Source organism: Peromyscus californicus, unplaced genomic scaffold, assembly GCF_007827085.1.
Source record: "Peromyscus californicus insignis strain IS unplaced genomic scaffold, ASM782708v3 Scaffold_15__1_contigs__length_86483966, whole genome shotgun sequence".
Lineage (NCBI taxonomy): Eukaryota > Metazoa > Chordata > Mammalia > Rodentia > Cricetidae > Peromyscus > Peromyscus californicus.
Window position 1 is genome coordinate 36682132 of NW_026294447.1, and position 18656 is coordinate 36700787.

Consider the following 18656-nt stretch of genomic DNA (forward strand, 5'->3'; position numbering starts at 1 on the left):
CTTGCAGACAAAACACTTGACCTGTGAAATATCTCTTGCTCACTTTTAATGACTCTCAACTCAGGAGTTTGTCATAATCACTCCTTCTTATTGATGTGATGGGAAATTAATCTTCACACTTTGTGGAGGGGAGGGGGAATGAATGCACCTGAATACACCCTGAAAATTATGTCCTGAAAATCAGCTTTTCTTGGTGGAAGACATACAGCAATCTTTAATAATTTCAGTTCTTCAGTGTGAAATTTTACTTGGGACAGAAGGCATTTTTAAAATATGTTTTGATGGAAATAAATGAAATTGTACAATAACGTTGGCCTATATACCATTGGAAATACGCCTCACTTTATATAGAGACTTCCAGGTATTCTCTGCTCGTAGGCATAGAAGTAGTTGTATGTGGAGGGTGGAGGACAATTGAACGAGGAGAGGAAGGCGAGAGAAAAGAGGAGGGTCATAGATATTATTGAAATAAAAGTGGATTTATTTTAGCCTTGAAAGTAGGCTGATGAAAGCTTTCTTCAACAAGCCCATTGTGACTCCAAAGGGATGTTTAAGAATACAGAGTCGAGTTCGCCGCTGGCCGCCGAGCGCCAGAGTTGCTTGCGGCCGCCCCGCACCGAGGACAGGAAGATGCCACCCAAGCGCATAGCTAAGAGAAGGTCACCCCCCGAAGATGCCATCCCCAAAAGCAAGAAGGTGAAAGTCTCACACAGGTCCCACAACACAGAGCCAGGTTTGGTGCTGACACTGGGCCAGGGCGACGTGGGCCAGCTGGGGCTGGGCGAGAGTGTGCTGGAGAGGAAGAAGCCGGCCTTGGTGCCCCTTCTACAAGATGTTGTGCAGGCTGAGGCCGGGGGCATGCATACCGTGTGTCTGAGCCGAAGTGGCCAGGTCTACTCCTTCGGATGCAATGATGAGGGTGCCCTGGGAAGGGACACGTCGGTCGAGGGCTCAGAGATGGTCCCTGGGAAAGTGGAACTGCAAGAGAAGGTGGTCCAAGTGTCAGCAGGGGACAGTCACACAGCAGCCCTTACCGAAGATGGCCGTGTCTTCCTCTGGGGCTCTTTCCGGGACAATAATGGTGTGATCGGGTTGTTGGAACCCATGAAGAAAAGCATGGTGCCCGTTCAAGTGCAGCTGGACATGCCTGTGGTAAAGGTGGCCTCAGGGAACGACCACTTGGTGATGCTGACGACTGATGGAGACCTCTACACCTTGGGTTGTGGGGAGCAGGGTCAGCTGGGCCGTGTGCCTGAATTATTTGCCAACCGTGGTGGCCGTCAGGGCCTTGAGCGACTCCTGGTCCCCAAGTGTGTGCTGCTGAAATCGAGGGGAAGCCGGGGCCGCGTGCGGTTCCAGGATGCCTTCTGTGGGGCCTATTTCACTTTTGCCATCTCCCGGGAGGGCCATGTCTATGGCTTTGGTCTCTCCAACTATCACCAGCTTGGAACTCCAGGCACTGGATCTTGCTTCATTCCTCAGAACTTGACATCCTTCAAGAATTCCACCAAGTCCTGGGTGGGCTTCTCTGGTGGCCAGCACCATACAATCTGCATGGATTCAGAAGGAAAAGCATACAGCCTGGGCAGGGCTGAGTATGGGCGGCTGAGCCTTGGAGAAGGTGCTGAGGAGAAGAGCATACCCACCCTCATTTCCCGGCTGCCCATCGTCTCCTCAGTGGCCTGTGGGGCCTCTGTGGGGTATGCTGTGTCCAAGGATGGTCGTGTCTTTGCCTGGGGCATGGGCACCAACTACCAGCTGGGCACAGGGCAGGATGAAGATGCCTGGAGCCCTGTGGAAATGACTGGCAAACAGCTGGAGAACCGAGTGGTCTTAACTGTGTCCAGCGGGGGCCAGCACACAGTCTTATTAGTCAAGGACAAGGAACAGAGCTGATGAAGTCTATGTGGGCCTGGCTTCTGGCCCCCAACCAGCTTCCTAGAACAGAAAAACAGCCAACTACAGATTCCAGAAGGCCCTTCCCCACCCAAGCAGCTATCATCTCCTTTCCCATCACCACAGCAGAATCCTTTCCTTCTGTTTTGTCCTCTTTTCTGGTCATCCTGGGACTTGCAGGATGAGGGGGGATGGGAAGGCGTCTCGGAAGGAGCTTTGCTTACCTTAGACTCAGTCGTTAGACCTTTCCCTTGACTGCCCTGCCTCCTGTGATCCGAGCAGGCCCTGGCCCTTGCCTACAAAACCCAAAACTTCCTGCCCTGGGGTTTTGGTACCTACACTCTGAAAAGTTGGGAACTCCATCAGGCCCCCCTTCCCATGTGCCACTTTTTCTGTTCCTAACATTAGTTTACAAGGAGACAGACGGTATAGTCATCAGATCCAGTTGTCGTGGACCCATGCCTGGGGAGAACTGGACAAAGGCTTTACAAGGCTGTGGGTGACCCTAAGCCAAATATTTGGCTCTAAACAGGTGTCCATGGGGGAAAACAATGACCCACTGGAAGAAAATCCAACTAGCTCTCCCCATAAGCACAAAGCACCCCACTGTCTCCTGGGCATCACCTGTGCATTCCCAATCCGGTCAGCCTTTCTGCCACTGAGGACTGGGAAGCCATGCTGGGCTCTGCTGGGCAGTCAAGGCAGGGTATTGGGCAAGGGAGGGTAGAGGAAAGGGCTTGGAGGGGCAGAGGCTGGTCCTAAAAGAAGAAAGTAACAGTGGCTGAGAAAATAGTTTTAATTATAAAATATTTTGGAAGGAAGAGTGAAATCTTTTAACACTTTGAATAAATTTAGAGTTTTATAAAAAAAAAAAAAAAGAATACAGAGATACAGAGTCACAGTGCTACCATCTCGATAAAATGGTAAATGTCTTCCTCTCAGATAATCCCTAAATAGTGTGATTTAAAAAAAAAAATGAGCTCACAAAACACAATATCATGTAGAAATTCAAAATCTGACTAGCATGGATCATCCATTCATATCTTCAAGTTTATTTCTGTTCTTGAGTTTCCTTATCTGTAAAGTGGTAATAACTGTACCTTCTTACAAAGTTTAATGTACTTAATTGTTATTTTAATTTAAAAAAAATATATTTAATTCCTTCTCTCTCACCAACAGTCACACTTTAGTTTCTCAGATTCCACAGGTACTCAAATACACAGATCTAAAAATTTGATGCTAAGATCCATATAAGAGATCTTAAGGGAGCAGAGATAGTATCACATAGGTGACATGGAGAGGAAATGGGGAAGGATGGGAAAGAGGGCGGAGGGCACAGGAGGGCTTAGAGAAGGAATAAATAGCACTAAAGATTTTGGAAAAAAGCCATATGGAAACCTGTCATGTTATGACCACCGTATTATTTTTCAAAAAGAGGATTTAATTGAAGTTACCATATGCAGGAGATTTTGTTCCCCAGAAGTCATATGTTGACAAATAAAAATCCCAATGTCGCATGTGAGATACCTCTAACTTTCTGGTCAGAAGTGTTCTTGAGACCCACAGAACAATATAGGCTAATGCCATTGCTTTTAGCTACCATCAGAATATGATGATGAAACCCTAGGGCTGAGGAAACCACACACATTGGTCGCAGAACATGGAGAAATAAAGTTGTAACTGGCAGGGAAGTATCCTCTCTGCTGGCTAGCTTTCATAGTGCCAGAAAGTACTATGCAGCTTGCTAATGTAAAAAAAAAAAATCATCAAGAGTTTTGTCTGTGAATCCTGTGAATGGCAATAATGACTGAAATAGCAAGATAGTCTCATGTGTACAATAGTGGCACAATTATCTTGTAAGTAACCAACTATTTTTGGATTGTACCTACTACTATTATTCTGTTAAATGATCAGAGTATCAAACTGCCCTCTAAATTCTTGTACCTACCCACTGATTAGTGCAGTTGTCAGATCTTATCAGAGTAGCTTCTTTGTGTGGTGGCTTGTGGATGATACAGAAATACACAACTGGTCAAAATGCGGAGAATAAATGTCAGTAGAGTGTTCACCCACAAGTGGAACTATCACACCACTCCCCAACTTCAGGGACCATTGTGGTGAGGTGGCAGAAAGATTGTAAGAGCCAGAGGTCAGGGATAACCAGAGCAAGATGGAGTCTTCTGGACACGACAGGACTCATGACTCACAGTAGCTGTGGTTACCTGCCCAAGATCAGACAAGTCAACATTCTAGACTGATGTGTGAAAGGGTTAACAAGTCTCTACCACTAACCAAGAGGTGGATAGTTGATGGTTTCTGGAGGAGGAAGATCCCATCTTAAGAGTATGGTATTCAGTACATTGACCACACTCCAGTGAATGACACCACGTCCAGAAGTATATGGACATCATAAATTGGAGTCAGTGGGTTATAAAATTTTTTTAAAGTACACAAAGATGGTAGTGGTGGATATGGGAGGAGTTATGAGGAGCAGTGGGAAGTGAGCTCCAGGACAGGCACCAAAACTACGCAGAGAAACCCTGTCTGGAAAAAAAATTAAAACATGTGAGAATAGATCTGTTTTTTAGAAAATTAGCTGAAAAACATACACACAAAGTACTACTAAGAAACTTGAAAGGACCATCAGAAGACAGAAAGCAAGACAGGTCATTAATAAGTTAATTTTCCAAACATTAAAAAAAAAAGTTTTATAAAATACTTCGGACAACAGAAGAACTGATAGAAGACTAATGAGGAACATTTTATGACAGAAGCCAAACTGGAGCAGGAAAATACAAAGAAAAGAAAAATCTCCAGACCAATCTTATCATTAGAGAAGAAAAACAAAATGCATAGTAACAAGTCAGACTTAGTGGGCAAATTGTAACTAGAATTCAGCCTGGATTCAAAGATGGCTCAGCATCATCAAGATACTGCTCTACAGTTCAGCGTCTAGGGGACATCAGGGAGTAGTTGCATCAGAGTGGATGCAGGAGCCTTTACTGATGTTCGTCGTTCATTCGTGAAAACCTGCTTCTCAAACACAGCATACGGGAATCTCCACTAGCCTGCGATGGTTATCTAACAAAATTACACAGCAAATGTGGCAGCTGACAAAGGAACTCTTAGTACTATCCTCACCAAGCTGGGTGGGTAGGGGTTAGGGGTGAATCTGGAAGGACTTGAGAGTAAATATGAATAAATTACAATCTATAAAATTCTCAGGAAATTAATAAAATATTTTCAAAAATACTTCCAAAGTAAAAAAAAAAAAAGTAGCAAGTAGGACTACATAGAATTAAAAGGCTTTCAAGCATGAAAGTAAATAACCACCAAGGTGAAGCAACAAGAAGTTTTTATTTTTATTTTTAAGATATGCTTCAGAAAGGGGATGGGAGTTGGAGAAGAGAAAGCTAGCTGAGTCCTAGTAGGCAGACATTCAGGTACTCATCTTTCTCTGATCTTAACTGTGGATATGACTAGTTGCTTCAAGCTCCTACCACTGATCAATCTATAAACTATACACCAAAACTCCCTTCTCCCCACCCTCCAAAACATAAAAGTATAGGGAGTGAGGATATAAAAAATGATTAAAATATATTATATACATGTATAAAATTGTCAAAAATTAATCATTAAAAAGCAACTGAATTCTTCCCATCAAGTAAATATATCACTGTATTTTCCATCTGTAAAGAAAAAAACAACATATTTTAAACTTACGTTTCTGTTTCACTTTACAGGGGAAAAAAAAAAATCTCAAAAAGTTACTTATCATTGATGACACCAGTTTCTCCTATCTGCTCCATGCCACTCAGCACAACGACCACAGAATTAAAACAGCTTGAGAGGTGGGTCTCATTTTAACTACAATTTGTTTTCTTCAATATGTATAACCTGCTAGAAATGTCTCACAATAATAAATGAGCCTGGAGGGACTTCTGCATTTGATGGTAAATTAAAAGCTGCCTTTGTGTGATCTGGTAAAGGGAGAGAAAATGAATCAATTCTATCCCTATGAAAGGGTAAAAGACATCAGAAACACACAAAGGGATTAGTAGGACAGTGGAAAGAGATGGGGAAAGAAAGGGTAACAGCTGAATTCTACAAAATCCTTCACAGAGAAACAGTCAAGAACAGCCATCCTGAGTTGTTTCTGCCTGGCTAAGGGGAAGCCACAGCTGCCAGAAAGGTGCTGTCCCCTCCTGGACACAGGCACAAGAACAAGCTGGACAGACTGAGTGAGCTGCAGAGATGTGATGTATCCAGAGCTAGATATGTTGAAGGTGGAGTAACACTAGTGCAGCACTGGCTGTGTCAACTGCACAGGAGTGTAGCACAGGAGCCTGAAGCTGGGAACCCTAGCCTAAAGAAGACACAGAAAACACCAGCCTGACCACTGTCTAGTCAAGTGAAAAGAGGGGACATTTAGTAAGGCTGGCAGAGAATCACAAGTGGACACAACTCTTCTCAAGCCACAAGGGCAAGACATCAGTGAAAAGGCAGCTGAAATTGGTCCAGGAAGACATCACCTAGGACAAAGGTAGAGACAAGTGTGGACATGCCTGCCACACTCCCTCAGACCCTCCCTCAGTTCCACAAAAGCCAATACAGAAAATATGATTCCCAGCACACCAGAAAAAAAGCTGGGGCTGGCAGATAGGTAGATCTTACATTGGAGAATTCCTTCAGGAAACAGAGTCCCAAAATGAAACTCCTCTCTGCAGGAAGGACATTCAAATCTAACTGCTTGACTTACAGAAAAAGCTGCTATCCCTGAAGAGCCTGCTACAAAACTAACCTAGAAGAAATACAGATTAATGATAGATCTTCTATCTCATTTTATATTTTTATTTTTTATTGGACTCATTTATTTGTTATGTTTTAGCTCACATCTCGTCTAAATAGGCTTTTATCACTCTCCATTGTTTTTCTGCAACCATCATAATATGTCTTCCATTATTTTTCATAATCCTTAGCTCATATTTCCTTAGTACTAGAAACCAAGATAATGAGATAACTGAGGCCAGAAAAACAGTTCAGACTCCTACTTTAAAAGGAGATCGATGACTACACAGAGGATTCAAATTAGCAGACAAATGAAGTAAAGAAATCAATTCAGGACCCGGACAAAAAAGATACCCAAGTAGATGAAACAGTCAATAATTTGGAGGAGATATTCAAAAACACAAAGGTAAGTGCAGCAAAAAAAAAATTGATACTCTCAGAAACAACCAAACAGAAATGTTTGAAATTAAATAACAAATCAAATTTTAAAATCCATTAGAAAGCATTGTATTTTAAATATCAACACACAAAAGCAAACAGAAGAAAGAATGAGTCAGGAACAATAAGGTCAGGGCAACAACACACTCAGACACACATAAAGAACAGTAAGTAGGCAAGGCCAAAACTTCCAAGAACTCTGTGGAAATGATCCACTGGTACAAGAAGAAGCTGACAAAAAGTCTAAGGCACAGGCAATTTATTCCACTGAATTATAATGAGAAATTTCCTAAACCTAGAGAAACAAATGGAGAACCAAACACAAGAGGCATTTTAGAAACCAAAATAGACTTTACCAGAGAAGACATATCCATGACACATCATACTCAAGATGCCAAAAGTACAAATCAAAAATAAATAAATAAATGCTGAAAGGGAAAAATGCCAACTTATCTATGAAACCAAACATATCAGAACAATATCAGATATCTAACTGGAAACCATAAAATCCAAGACAATAGATATAGAACCATATATTTAAACCTGGGAAGCAAATAAATATCCACCCAAGAGTAGATAGATAAAAGACAGATAAATAAATAGATTGATAGATGTTAAATTGATGCTAGATGACAGATAGATGATAGATAGATAGATAGATAGATGATAGATAGATAGATAGATAGATAGATAGATAGATAGATAGATAGGTGATAGAAAGATATAGATATATAACAAAATTGTCTTTTAACATTGATGGAGAAGCCAGGCAATGGTGGTGCATGCCTTTAATCCCAGCACTCGGGAGGCAGAGGCAGGCGGATCTCTGTGAGTTCAAGGCCAGCCTAGTCTACAGAGTGAGATCCAGGACAGACACCAAAACTACATAGAGAAATCCTGTCTCAAGAAACAAACAAATGCATAAATAAATAAAATAAAATTGATGGAGAAATGGGGATATTTCAAAACAAACACAAATTAAGGAAATTCAGGGCCAGCAAATCAACACTGTAGAAAATAATTAAATGAATACTATACACCAAAGAAACCAAAAAAGGCACTCTCAGTCAATTAATAATTTCATAAATAGAATATAAGAATAAATGAGAGTTAGAAAGGAATCTAGATTATTGTGGTGGCTTAACAGGAAATGGCCCCTAAAGGGAGTGGCACTATTAGGAGGTGTGTCTTTATTGGAGTAGGTGTGGTCTTATTGGAGGAAGTATGTCACTGTGGAGGCGGGCTTTGAGATCTCAATTACGCTTAAACTAAGCCCAGTTTAGTTAAATTCAGACCATTTCCTGTTGCATGAGGGTCAAGATGTAGGAATCTCAGCTCCTTCTCTAGCACCATGTCTGCATGCACACCACCACATTCCCAGCTGCTATGCTCCCCACCATAATGATAATGGACTAAACCTCAATTAAATATTTTCCTTTATAAGAGTTGCATGGTGTCTCTTCATAGCAATAGAAACCCTATCTAAGCCAATTGTCCCACACAATTAATAAGTAAACAGCAAGCAAAAGTAAAATGTTAAACAGCAATAGGCAGGTAGGTAGGCACATAGGTAGGTAGATGAGTGGGTGGGTGGGTAGATAGATAGATAGATAGATAGATAGATAGATAAATAGATAGATAAATAGATAGATAGATTTAAAAAGAACAATTAAGAGAGGAAATAAGAACTAACAATAATTCAATGAACCACAAAAACCCACCAAATCCAGAGGAATCAATGAATTCTTCTCAATAATAAACACAAATAGCCTCAACTATTTAAGAGACACACATTGACTTACTGGATTGAAAAACAAGATCGAACTTATGATTTTCTCCAGGAAACACACTTCACTGACAGAGATAGTCACAAACTGAGTCAGAGGATGGAACCTGCTTTGTCAGTCTTGATATTTGGTCAATCCTAGCTGCTGCTAGTTGAGTCCCTCAAGGTGTAGACGTAGCTGAGTGCAACAGCTTGAGTTTATGAGCACGGCTCCCCTTCACTCGTTTGGGTCCTTCCTTCCCCTTCCATATCTAGACTTTTTAAGGGATAGCCCACAACTTCCATATGATATCTTTTAAAGACTGCTCTCAGCCGGGCGGTGGTGGCGCACGCCTTTAATCCCAGCACTCGGGAGGCAGAGCCAGGCGGATCTCTGTGAGTTTGAGGCCAGCCTGGGCTACCAAGTGAGTTCCAGGAAAGGCGCAAAGCTACACAGAGAAACCCTGTCTCGAAAAACCAAAAAAAAAAAAAAAAAAAAAAAAAAAAAAAAAAAGACTGCTCTCTTCAGTCCATTACAATCAAGTTCTAGACCACTGCTGCACTAAGATGTGCCAGGGAAGCACTTAATCTATGACATCAGCTTTTTAGAATTATTCATAGCAATAGAAACCCTATCTAAGCATATGAATTGTACAAGTGATGAGTTTACTTGTGACATTTTCACACATGCGCATAACATCTTCAGTCACATTCCATCTCTCGATTCCCTTTCTCAGCTCCCTACCCTTTTCCACTCATACATCCCAAATTTTAGTCTTTCTTTTATTTTCATGATCATTTTTTTTTCTTTTACTGCTATGGTGATGTGCTTCTGTGGAAAAAACATTATAAGTAATTTTTAGTGTTCCAAATGCACTCAAAATATAGGTCATTTTCTTCTAATTCCAAGGAAAAATATCTTTTTGTGTCACAGAGTTTTGATAATGGTATCTGTGGTACTTCGTATGACTTGAGGATATGTAATACAAATCATAGACAATATTTCATTCTTAGGGTTTTTTTGAAGGAAGACATCACTTTAATATGTTTTTTTTCTTTTTTTGTTCTTTCCTTATTAAGAAATTTTTTATTCATTTTACATACTAACCACAGATCCCCTTCTCATCCCTTCTCCCACTCCCCTGACCCAGCCTTCTCCCATCTTACCCTCCTCTGAAAAGTTAAGGCCTCCCATGGGGAGTCAGCAGAGCCTGGCACATTCAGTAGAAGGCAGGTCCAAGCTCCTCCCCTCTGCATCAAGGCTGTGCAAGGTGTCCCACCATAGGTAATGGGATCCAAAAAGCCAGCTCATGTACCAGAGATAAATCCTGATCCCACTGCCAGGGTCCCCTTGAACAGACCAAGCTACACAACTATCTCACTAATGAAGAGGGTCTAGGTTTTTTTTTTTTTTTTTTTTAATTTTGCAATACAGTTCAGTTCTACATATCAGCCATGGATTCCCTTGTTCTCCCCCTCCCGCCCCCCTCACCTTCCCCGCAGCCCACCCCATATTCCCACCTCCTCCAGGGCAAAGCCTCCCCTGAGGACTGAGATCAACCTGGTAGACTCAGTCCAGGTAGGTCTAGTCCCCGCCTCCCAGGCCGAGCCAAGCGACCCTGCACAGGCCCCAGGTTTCAAACAGCCAACTCATGCAATGAGCACAGGACCCGGTCCCACTGCCTGGATGCCTCCCAAACAGATCAAGCCAATCAACTGTCTCACCCATACAGAGGGCCTGATCCAGTTGGGGACCCCTCAGCCATTGGTTCATAGTTCATGTGTTTCCATTCGTTTGGCTATTTGTCCCTGTGCTTTATCCAACCTTGGTCTCAACAATTCTTGCTCATATAAACCCTCCTCTTTCTCACTAATTGGACTCCCAGAGCTCCACCGGGGGCCTAGCCATGGATCTCTGCATCCAGATCAGGGTCTAGTTTTAATAATTGTAAAACTTGAAGTTACAGTGCTTGCACACTTAACTGACAAATTCTATCTAGATTTGACTTTGAACTCTGACCAAACAACATGAAGAAAATATGAAAACAAGCACAGAGCTTGTCTTTTCTTGATTCTGCATCTGTATAATTTTGGCAGCTCTCATATCAGCTGAAAGAAAAAAGTAATAGTACATCAGCCATGTAAGCTAAAAGCTTTTCTCTGGGAGTATTGATGACTCATCTTTTCATTGCTAGATTTAAGGTGATGAACACTTGTTTTGAAAAATGTGAATTTTCTCTATTGCTGTATTTAATTAAATTCAAAAATCGTGGAGAGATGCAACCTTTAAGACTGCAAATTTAAGCTCATAAAAGTCAGATAATGGGAAAGTGAAGGTTGGGATAGCAATGTTAACTCATGCATTGCATAAAGGTTGCGTTTTGCATGACTAATTAGGCAGCTGAAGCAAGGGCGATGCCAATGAGGTATTTTCCTTCCTCACCCCAATCCTTGTGACTATTTTTAACTAGCCTTTCTATATGCATCATTTAGTAAGAGCCAAAAATACTTTTAGCATAATTTAGTGTTCTTATTTCTTTCTGTGAAGTTGCATTAGCTTTGAAAATTACCATGTGGCCTGGGTGGGCACTAAGGTAACCACATTCTGCTATGTTTTCTCTGAAAAGTGTTTTGGTTTTTTAATATGGGCAAAACTAGTATGGTAAGACAATTGGGAAATTTCTTTATTAACTTTACTGGAGTATTTTCCAAGAGATTGTTACTTAATGGTGTTTTGGAAGACTCAGCAGTCAACTCTCAGAGATCAGCAAGCAGTTGTGGTAGAATAGAAGGGGTGAGGGTGCTGAAGCCTGTCTTAGGTATTTTTCTTGTCACTATGATAAAGTATAATAAGCAACTTAATGGAGGAAATATTTGTTTTAGTTCATGGTTTGAGGGATATAGGGGATGGAGAAATCATGGTAGTGGATGTGGCTCTGCTGTGGTGACGGAAACTTGCTCACATTGGCGTGAATCGGGAAGCCAAGAAGACTAGAAGCTGCATCAGGCTATAAATCTTAAGGCCCATCCTGCAGGGACCTATTTCCTCCAGATAAGCTCCAGCTTCAATACTTGCAAGCATGATAATCTGTGACATGTAGTTTACCTGCATCCCAGGATAGCTATGCATGTGGCCCAACCCATTGGTAGATGACAAGCTCGTGTCACAATATCAAAAAGTTGGACACTCTTGAAGGTTTTACCACCTCCTCCAAATATTAGTACCAACTGGAGAGCCAATAGTCAAACACAGGAGCCTCTGTGGGACATGTTTTTCTTCAAACTATAGTAGAACCAGATGACATGGGTTGGGCCCTATTTTCTTGCTTAATAGCTATATTATCTGAAGTAATTCATAGTAATTCATATGATTTTGTTGGCTTGACTATAAAACTGAAGATGATAAACTCTGCCCTGTAGAATGGTTATGAGGATCAAAGACATGAAATGGTAGTGAGTTATTATTTTACAGTCGTTTAATAGGGAATGGAGTTATAATGATCCTTCTGAACATTTGAAATATTTCCATCTTTCTCCCCAAGTACAACATACTGCCAAATTAGTTTGACACCTTGTCAGGTATGGCAGACATGGAACACATTTTGCAGCTTGTTGGCCACATATTTTCTTCCTGGCTTTCTCTGCTATCAGTGACCTTTCTAAAGATTCATTTTATCACAGTAAAAGATCTCATCATCTTTGTGAGGAAGCCTCATTATCCATCCAAATTTTTGCCTGGATCCTGTTTTCCACAAGTCTATGGCCCTCTGGACATGCTATTTCTGATTAGTATGTGAGGGAGACCTGCTTCCTCTTTTTCCCTGAGGGTACTCTTGAGGAGGGAGAAATGAGAAATACATAGATAGAAGTATAGAGGAGAGAGACAGTTTGAAACACAGGATAGCCTCAGGAGGGCCTAGGTAAATCCACCAGCCCCTTCTGTCTTTACTAAAGGGCTTTTAAAGGAATGCCAAGGGATGGAGCAAAAGACCTCGCCCCAGCACAGCCAAGTGCAGACCATCCCAGGCACCTGGTGACCATGTACATGGTCAAGTCATCCCCTAATGCAGCCCTGCAGTGTAAAGCAAGCTCAGATCTCACTAGGAAGCTTTTGTGGGCTCCCACAACTCTGTGCTTACCCACATGGTCTACATGTTACACATGCTCATTTGTTCCTAGATGATCAACTCTGGCAATGGGTATTTTTGTTTTTGAGGAGCTGTGAAGTAATAGTAAAGCAAAGGTATATATGTGTGGAGTTATTTCTGCCCTAAGAAAACTCATATTAGAAATTAAAATTTCTAATTATAATTCCCAGAACACCAAAGTGAGTTATTTCTTTTGGGTCTCAAAGAGAATGGACCAAGTCATTCCAATCAGTCTATATCAATCTCACATGGGACAGTTATGCATGCATTCTTTACTTTTAAAAACATATGTCTATAATGGCAGCTGTGATCTCAGTATCTATCTTGAGGGAAGAGATAGCCATTTGAGTCACTTGTTAACCTACTGGCAAGACTTGACATAGGCAGTGGATGAGTTTGCTGAGTGCTCACTGATGTTAGTATTCCCATTTACATAGGTTGCTCCAGTTGTAGATAGACTATAATATAGAAAATGCCATGGGCAAACTTTCTTATGTTAGCTCACATGGTGGGCCAGGTAGACTGATACCCAAGAGGGGGAGGGTACTTTTAGTAGAAATATGAGCTGATAAAAATTGATCAAAAATCGTCAATTTTCAAAAACAAATTTGAAAGTACTACTTTTGATCTAGAATTATAAAACAATCCACAATGATTCTTCATTCACTTAGTCATGGACCACTTGAGGAAGGAAATCTCTCTTCATAAGCAGAGACTTCAGTGCTAAAACTGTGGAAGATTATAAATGGGATCACACTCTAAGAAGGGTGATGGGTGAGGATGACAGGCGCTGGTGTAGAGTGGCACTCCCCATAGTCAGGCAAATAGGAAAGCTTTCTTTTGAAATCATACATGAGCCTACTAGACAATTATGATTTTTCAGGTCTCTCTTCCCCTAAATGCTGAATTAATTCATTTGTACCATCACAATTCTTTTTGTTAAGAGGAGTGAAGTGAATGATGTCTTAAAGATTGAATTGAGTTCCCTTTATAGCACATGGAGGGGTGTTCAAGATAAGTGATTTTAATTTTTAAGAGAAGACATTATAAATTTTAGATGAACTTTAATACCAAAGAAGAGCTGGGGGCTATCCTGAAAAATCGTGAGTCTATTTTCTCAAGGGTGAAAGGGGACTTTGGACCTTAATGATTTTTAGAACAAATATAAAATACTTCAAGATGTCTAATCTCAATTACATTAAAATTTGGCTTTTGGGTTTTTTTTTTTAGTAGAGTTTCTTTTTCTTACAAAAAGTATTATTTTTTTGGAAAGCTGAATGCTGAAAACACATTAAGCCCTCAGCAGGGTGTATGGTGAAAATGTCTGGATGTTTTATGTTAAATTACAGCCCAAGCTGACTGTGGGAGATAGGATTAGAGGTAGCTCTGAGGTGGTTATGGGACTGGAGATGGATCGTAGCTAGCCAAAGAATCACTGGTGATTGAATGATATCATATTGAAAGCTAAATTTGGAATCCTCAACACATTTGATGTGGCTCTGTGTTGAACCTGCTGAAAGATGAGAAGTGCAGGTCCAGAATTGTATGAAGTCACAGTCCGGGCTTTACCCTATAACTCTATTTAAAAATCTTCCCTTTCTCTAACAGGGCTGCTGATTTGCTAAGACTTTTAGAAACACTGACAAGGAGGAGCAAGAGTTGAGACAATTTTTAGATAAGTTCAGGATATATCTGTAATTGTTAAGTGTTTCAAAAATCATAGTGAATATGTATATACATTTAAATGGTCACATGGTTTCATAGGCAAAAATGGAATCTCCTGTGTAATTCATTATCTATGATTCTTCCATCTCAGAGGTAAAACTCTTCATATACTTTTATTCTGTTATAAGATGTGTATTTTGAAAAAAATGAATAAGTATGATTTTTGCTTTTTTTTTCAGTTCTCAGAATTGAACCTGGGCTTTGCACACACCAGGCAAGTATTGAGTCTTATTTAATCCTGTAATTGTTTGGTTTTGAGACAAGTTTCCCCCGTCTGCCTCTGGAATGCTGGAACTATGGGTGTATAAGGCCACCTCCTCTAGTTAGAAGGAAAACAGATGATAGGAGAGACATAGATAACTGGCATAGAGAAAAGTATCAAAGGTATACCTGTCTTGACAGACTTTTTCCCTCTGTGGCAAAAATGAAAGCTTATATGCAGAGAACAGAGTCAATAGTGGCTGAGTGGTTTGGGATAAGGAGGTAAATGTTTGGAAAGGGTGATGTAAGGAATAAAAATACTGATTGAGCGCTGCTGAGGTTGGAAGCTAGAGTAGACACTGTTAGTTTGGTATTAGAACTCTTCTATTCCAATTTCAACCAACCTCTCTCAGCATCCGAGACACAAGAAAGAAGAAAGCAAAGCATGTCCACACTGGGGTAGGATTCAATAGAAGCTGACACTGATTCTAAGAGTATTATTAGTAAGCAAGCAGATAACATGCTCTACCACAGGCTTCTAGGCAATACGTAGAAGTAAAGAAGCCAAGAGTGGGCAGTACACAGAAAACTAGGAAGCAAATAATTTAGAGGATTTGATGCTTTATTTAATTATCAAAAGAGATACTTGTGACTTCTCCTGCTTTCTTAACCGTATTAAGTGAGATGCCCGTGCTGCTCTTCCAGAGGGCAAGGATATACAACTTTTACTAAATATAGCTGAATAGTAATATGGACCATGAAGGCTCTTATGGACCCAATATGTGGTTGTTTTCCTGCTCCTCATTTTTTTTATGATGGGATACACAATCTCTGAACTATGAAATAAGGACACCAGAATTAGAAGCACCTAGTAAACTCCAGAAATTGCTCTGCCCATGGCCTCATGCTTTGCCAAGCATATTAGCATTGAGAAAGGGACTTATTATAAGACTAGGGTGATAACAGAGGCAGAAGACAGCAGAGTCCATGGACTCCACAAGAAAGAGTTGACCTAACAGAATGGTAGGTGGCCTATTAAATGTAGACCTCAGACATCACTTTTACACGTTGAACGGCTATAATTAAAGACACAAGGACTATGTACAACTATATTTCCAAAGGTTAGAATGTATATCTTTAACCTAAGGGATGGTTAAAATTGGCCACATAAACCATCCCTCCTAGTGACCTCCTTACAAGGTGTGTGCTCAGTGTTCCTGAAACTTCCATCTTTGACATATTTCTGGGCCTGGTCCCCCAAAAGAGGAAAGAGGAATGATGTATTTAAAGGAGTTTTTAAGCATCTTGTCACTTTGGTTCCTCAAGGCAAAGAACAAAGGAGTGTCTGTACAGGCAAAGATAATGAACTCTAATTACCGACATTACCTAGTGCTCCTAAAATAGCAGGGCAGGACACAGAGCATCTGGAACTCTGGTTTGTAGCATGATTCATGTTCCTACTCACAGGGATCATCGTAGTCAGTCACAAAAAAACCTACTACTGTAAAGACAAAGCAGCCAGGAGTCGGAGTCCATGGAAATGAAGTCTCAATTATTCTCCTAGACGAGCAATACATGATGGGAAATTCTTGTAAAGCATGACAACAGTCAGGAACACATGGCAGACATGATGAGCATCCACTATAAAGGGTCTCTGAGCCAATATTAGAAGGTGTAACTACAGTTTGTTCTGCAGTTTTTCCCTCCACGCTAGCTCCCAGTTTGAAGGGTTTTCATTCACTTGTGAAAACCCATCGGGGAAGAAGTGAAGTCATTAGGCCGTCACAACATTGGCGATCCCACATTCTGGTAGGAAGCAGGGACTGAGCACATGGGAGTGGTCCAAGAGGCAGACAGCAACAAATTTCTCCTCCACGTCTTCTAAGTGATCATGGCTTCATCTGCCCCTGGTTCTAGCTGCTGTTGGCACATTAATCCAACCCCGAATAAGCTCCTGCTAACTTCACACTGGCGTAGCTGGCAAGTCACCTCGTGCCTGACTAAAAGCCCTTTCCTCTGTTCCCTTCGATATTTATTCAGGAACAAGTAAGGCAGGAAGCAGTGGATAAATTATTCTTCTTTGAAGTCAGAAATCAGAATGTGAGACAGAAATTCATTTTCGAGTGATTTATTGAAGTACTCCCAAAAGGGAAAAAATAAAATAAAATAAAGCCTGAGGCAAGCAGGTGAGGATGGAAGAAGGAACAAGCAAGATTTACCTCAGACAGAGACTAGCTTCCACCAGACCCCATGGGATTCTCTGCAGCATGAAAGAGCAAAGGGATGGTCTTTTGAAACCCCTGCCAGGCAGTCACTGTTGGGGCTTTCCCTGGTGTCTGGGGACTTGACTTTGCACTGCCCAGACTCGGGCAATCCTCCAGGGAAGGCAGCCATGCCGTGCTAGGGGCAACCAAGGCAGATGGGAACAGATTTGCCTGCCCGGAAACAAACTCTGCCGGGCCTCCAGGAACATCCTCTATCTGCTCTGATAATGAAACTTGACGGGCTGTGAACGGGGATCTTTGAGGGCCAGCCAGCTCCACAACAATCTTTCTGTCAGACGTTCTCCCTCTGCCTCCTCTTCCCCGTCTTTACTCTTGCTTCCTGGGAGTGCGACCCTCGATCCGTCAGAGCAAAGACACCCACTGCCCGACGTTCTGTGTTCTGAGGGACTGAAACAAGACTAAACTGCAGAAAAGTGCCAAGAGATGCATGGCCTGAGGGAATATGCACCAGATGATGGTGCAGGGGGGCGGGAGCATGGAAGGAAGATTCGGCCCTCCATCTCAGCTAAGGTTCCTGTGTGTACCACTGGGTGCTTGGTGAAGGTTGGTCTTGCACAATACTTATGAAGCATTTTGCTAAAAATCATATTACCTGGGGGAAATAGCCATTTTACATCACAGTCCTGCCAGTCAGATAACTGCTATGTGTTTGTTGGTCACTACAAGGGCCTTGGAATTGCTCTTAATTGCTGAAGTGTGACTGCTTTCATGTTAGCAGAGAGAAATGAAAATTTCCTTCAGCCCTGTTAGAATTGCTTCGTCAACAGATTTTCACACTGGTTATTATGTGCTCCTTCACGTCTAGGGAGGAGCATTCAATAAGCCACCCATTATCAAAGTGCCTTAATCCCAATCAATATGCATTCATTTCCCAGGGCAGGAAATATGATTGTATATGACTGTTCTGTCTGTCAATACTATCACCATTAATTATATTTGTTAATTATTTTATGTCCCCAGGCTCAAAATGTTTCCCGCCAGGAACAACTGTGGCCTCACCACACTGCTCACAGAACGAGCCAGATGTAGCTGCCAGTGTGGTCCTATCCCCTTCCAGACACGGGTTCGGTAAGAACTGTCAGCCAAAGAGAGACTGGGCTGCTGAGATGCCCCTAGGAGTTGGATACATTCTGGGTGAAGAATCAGCTGCAGCAGCCCTGGCTGGAAAGACTGGGATGCCGGGCAGCAAAGGAAACTGAAGCCGAGATTCCCTAAAAGCAGTATGGAGGGATCACAGCGAGATGCACTCAGAGCTCTGCCCCAGTGAGGTAAAACACAGAACATGCAAAATGTGTGGATCCTGGCACAGCCCCAATAACAGGTGAGACTGTTGTCAGGCAAATACTGACAGGCATCCCAAGCTGGATGTGGGGTTTGGGGAAGGACCAGCTGAGATCCAACCTGGAAAAG

General features: G+C 41.7%; 1 protein-coding gene across 1 annotated transcript; it reads left to right on the plus strand.

Annotated features, from left to right (window-relative positions):
- The first annotated feature begins 574 nt into the window (after positions 1 to 574).
- LOC128110490 (regulator of chromosome condensation-like) lies at positions 575 to 2759 on the plus strand. The gene has a single exon (XM_052738186.1). It carries the CDS (start codon positions 631 to 633, stop codon positions 1894 to 1896), a length of 1266 nt encoding a protein of 421 aa, XP_052594146.1. The 5' UTR covers positions 575 to 630; the 3' UTR covers positions 1897 to 2759.
- Positions 2760 to 18656: the final 15897 nt, after the last annotated feature.

Coding starts and splice junctions, on each gene's coding strand:
- LOC128110490 (XM_052738186.1), top strand. CDS start 631: ATGCCACCCAAGCGCATAGCTAAGAGAAGGTCACCCCCCGAAGATGCC.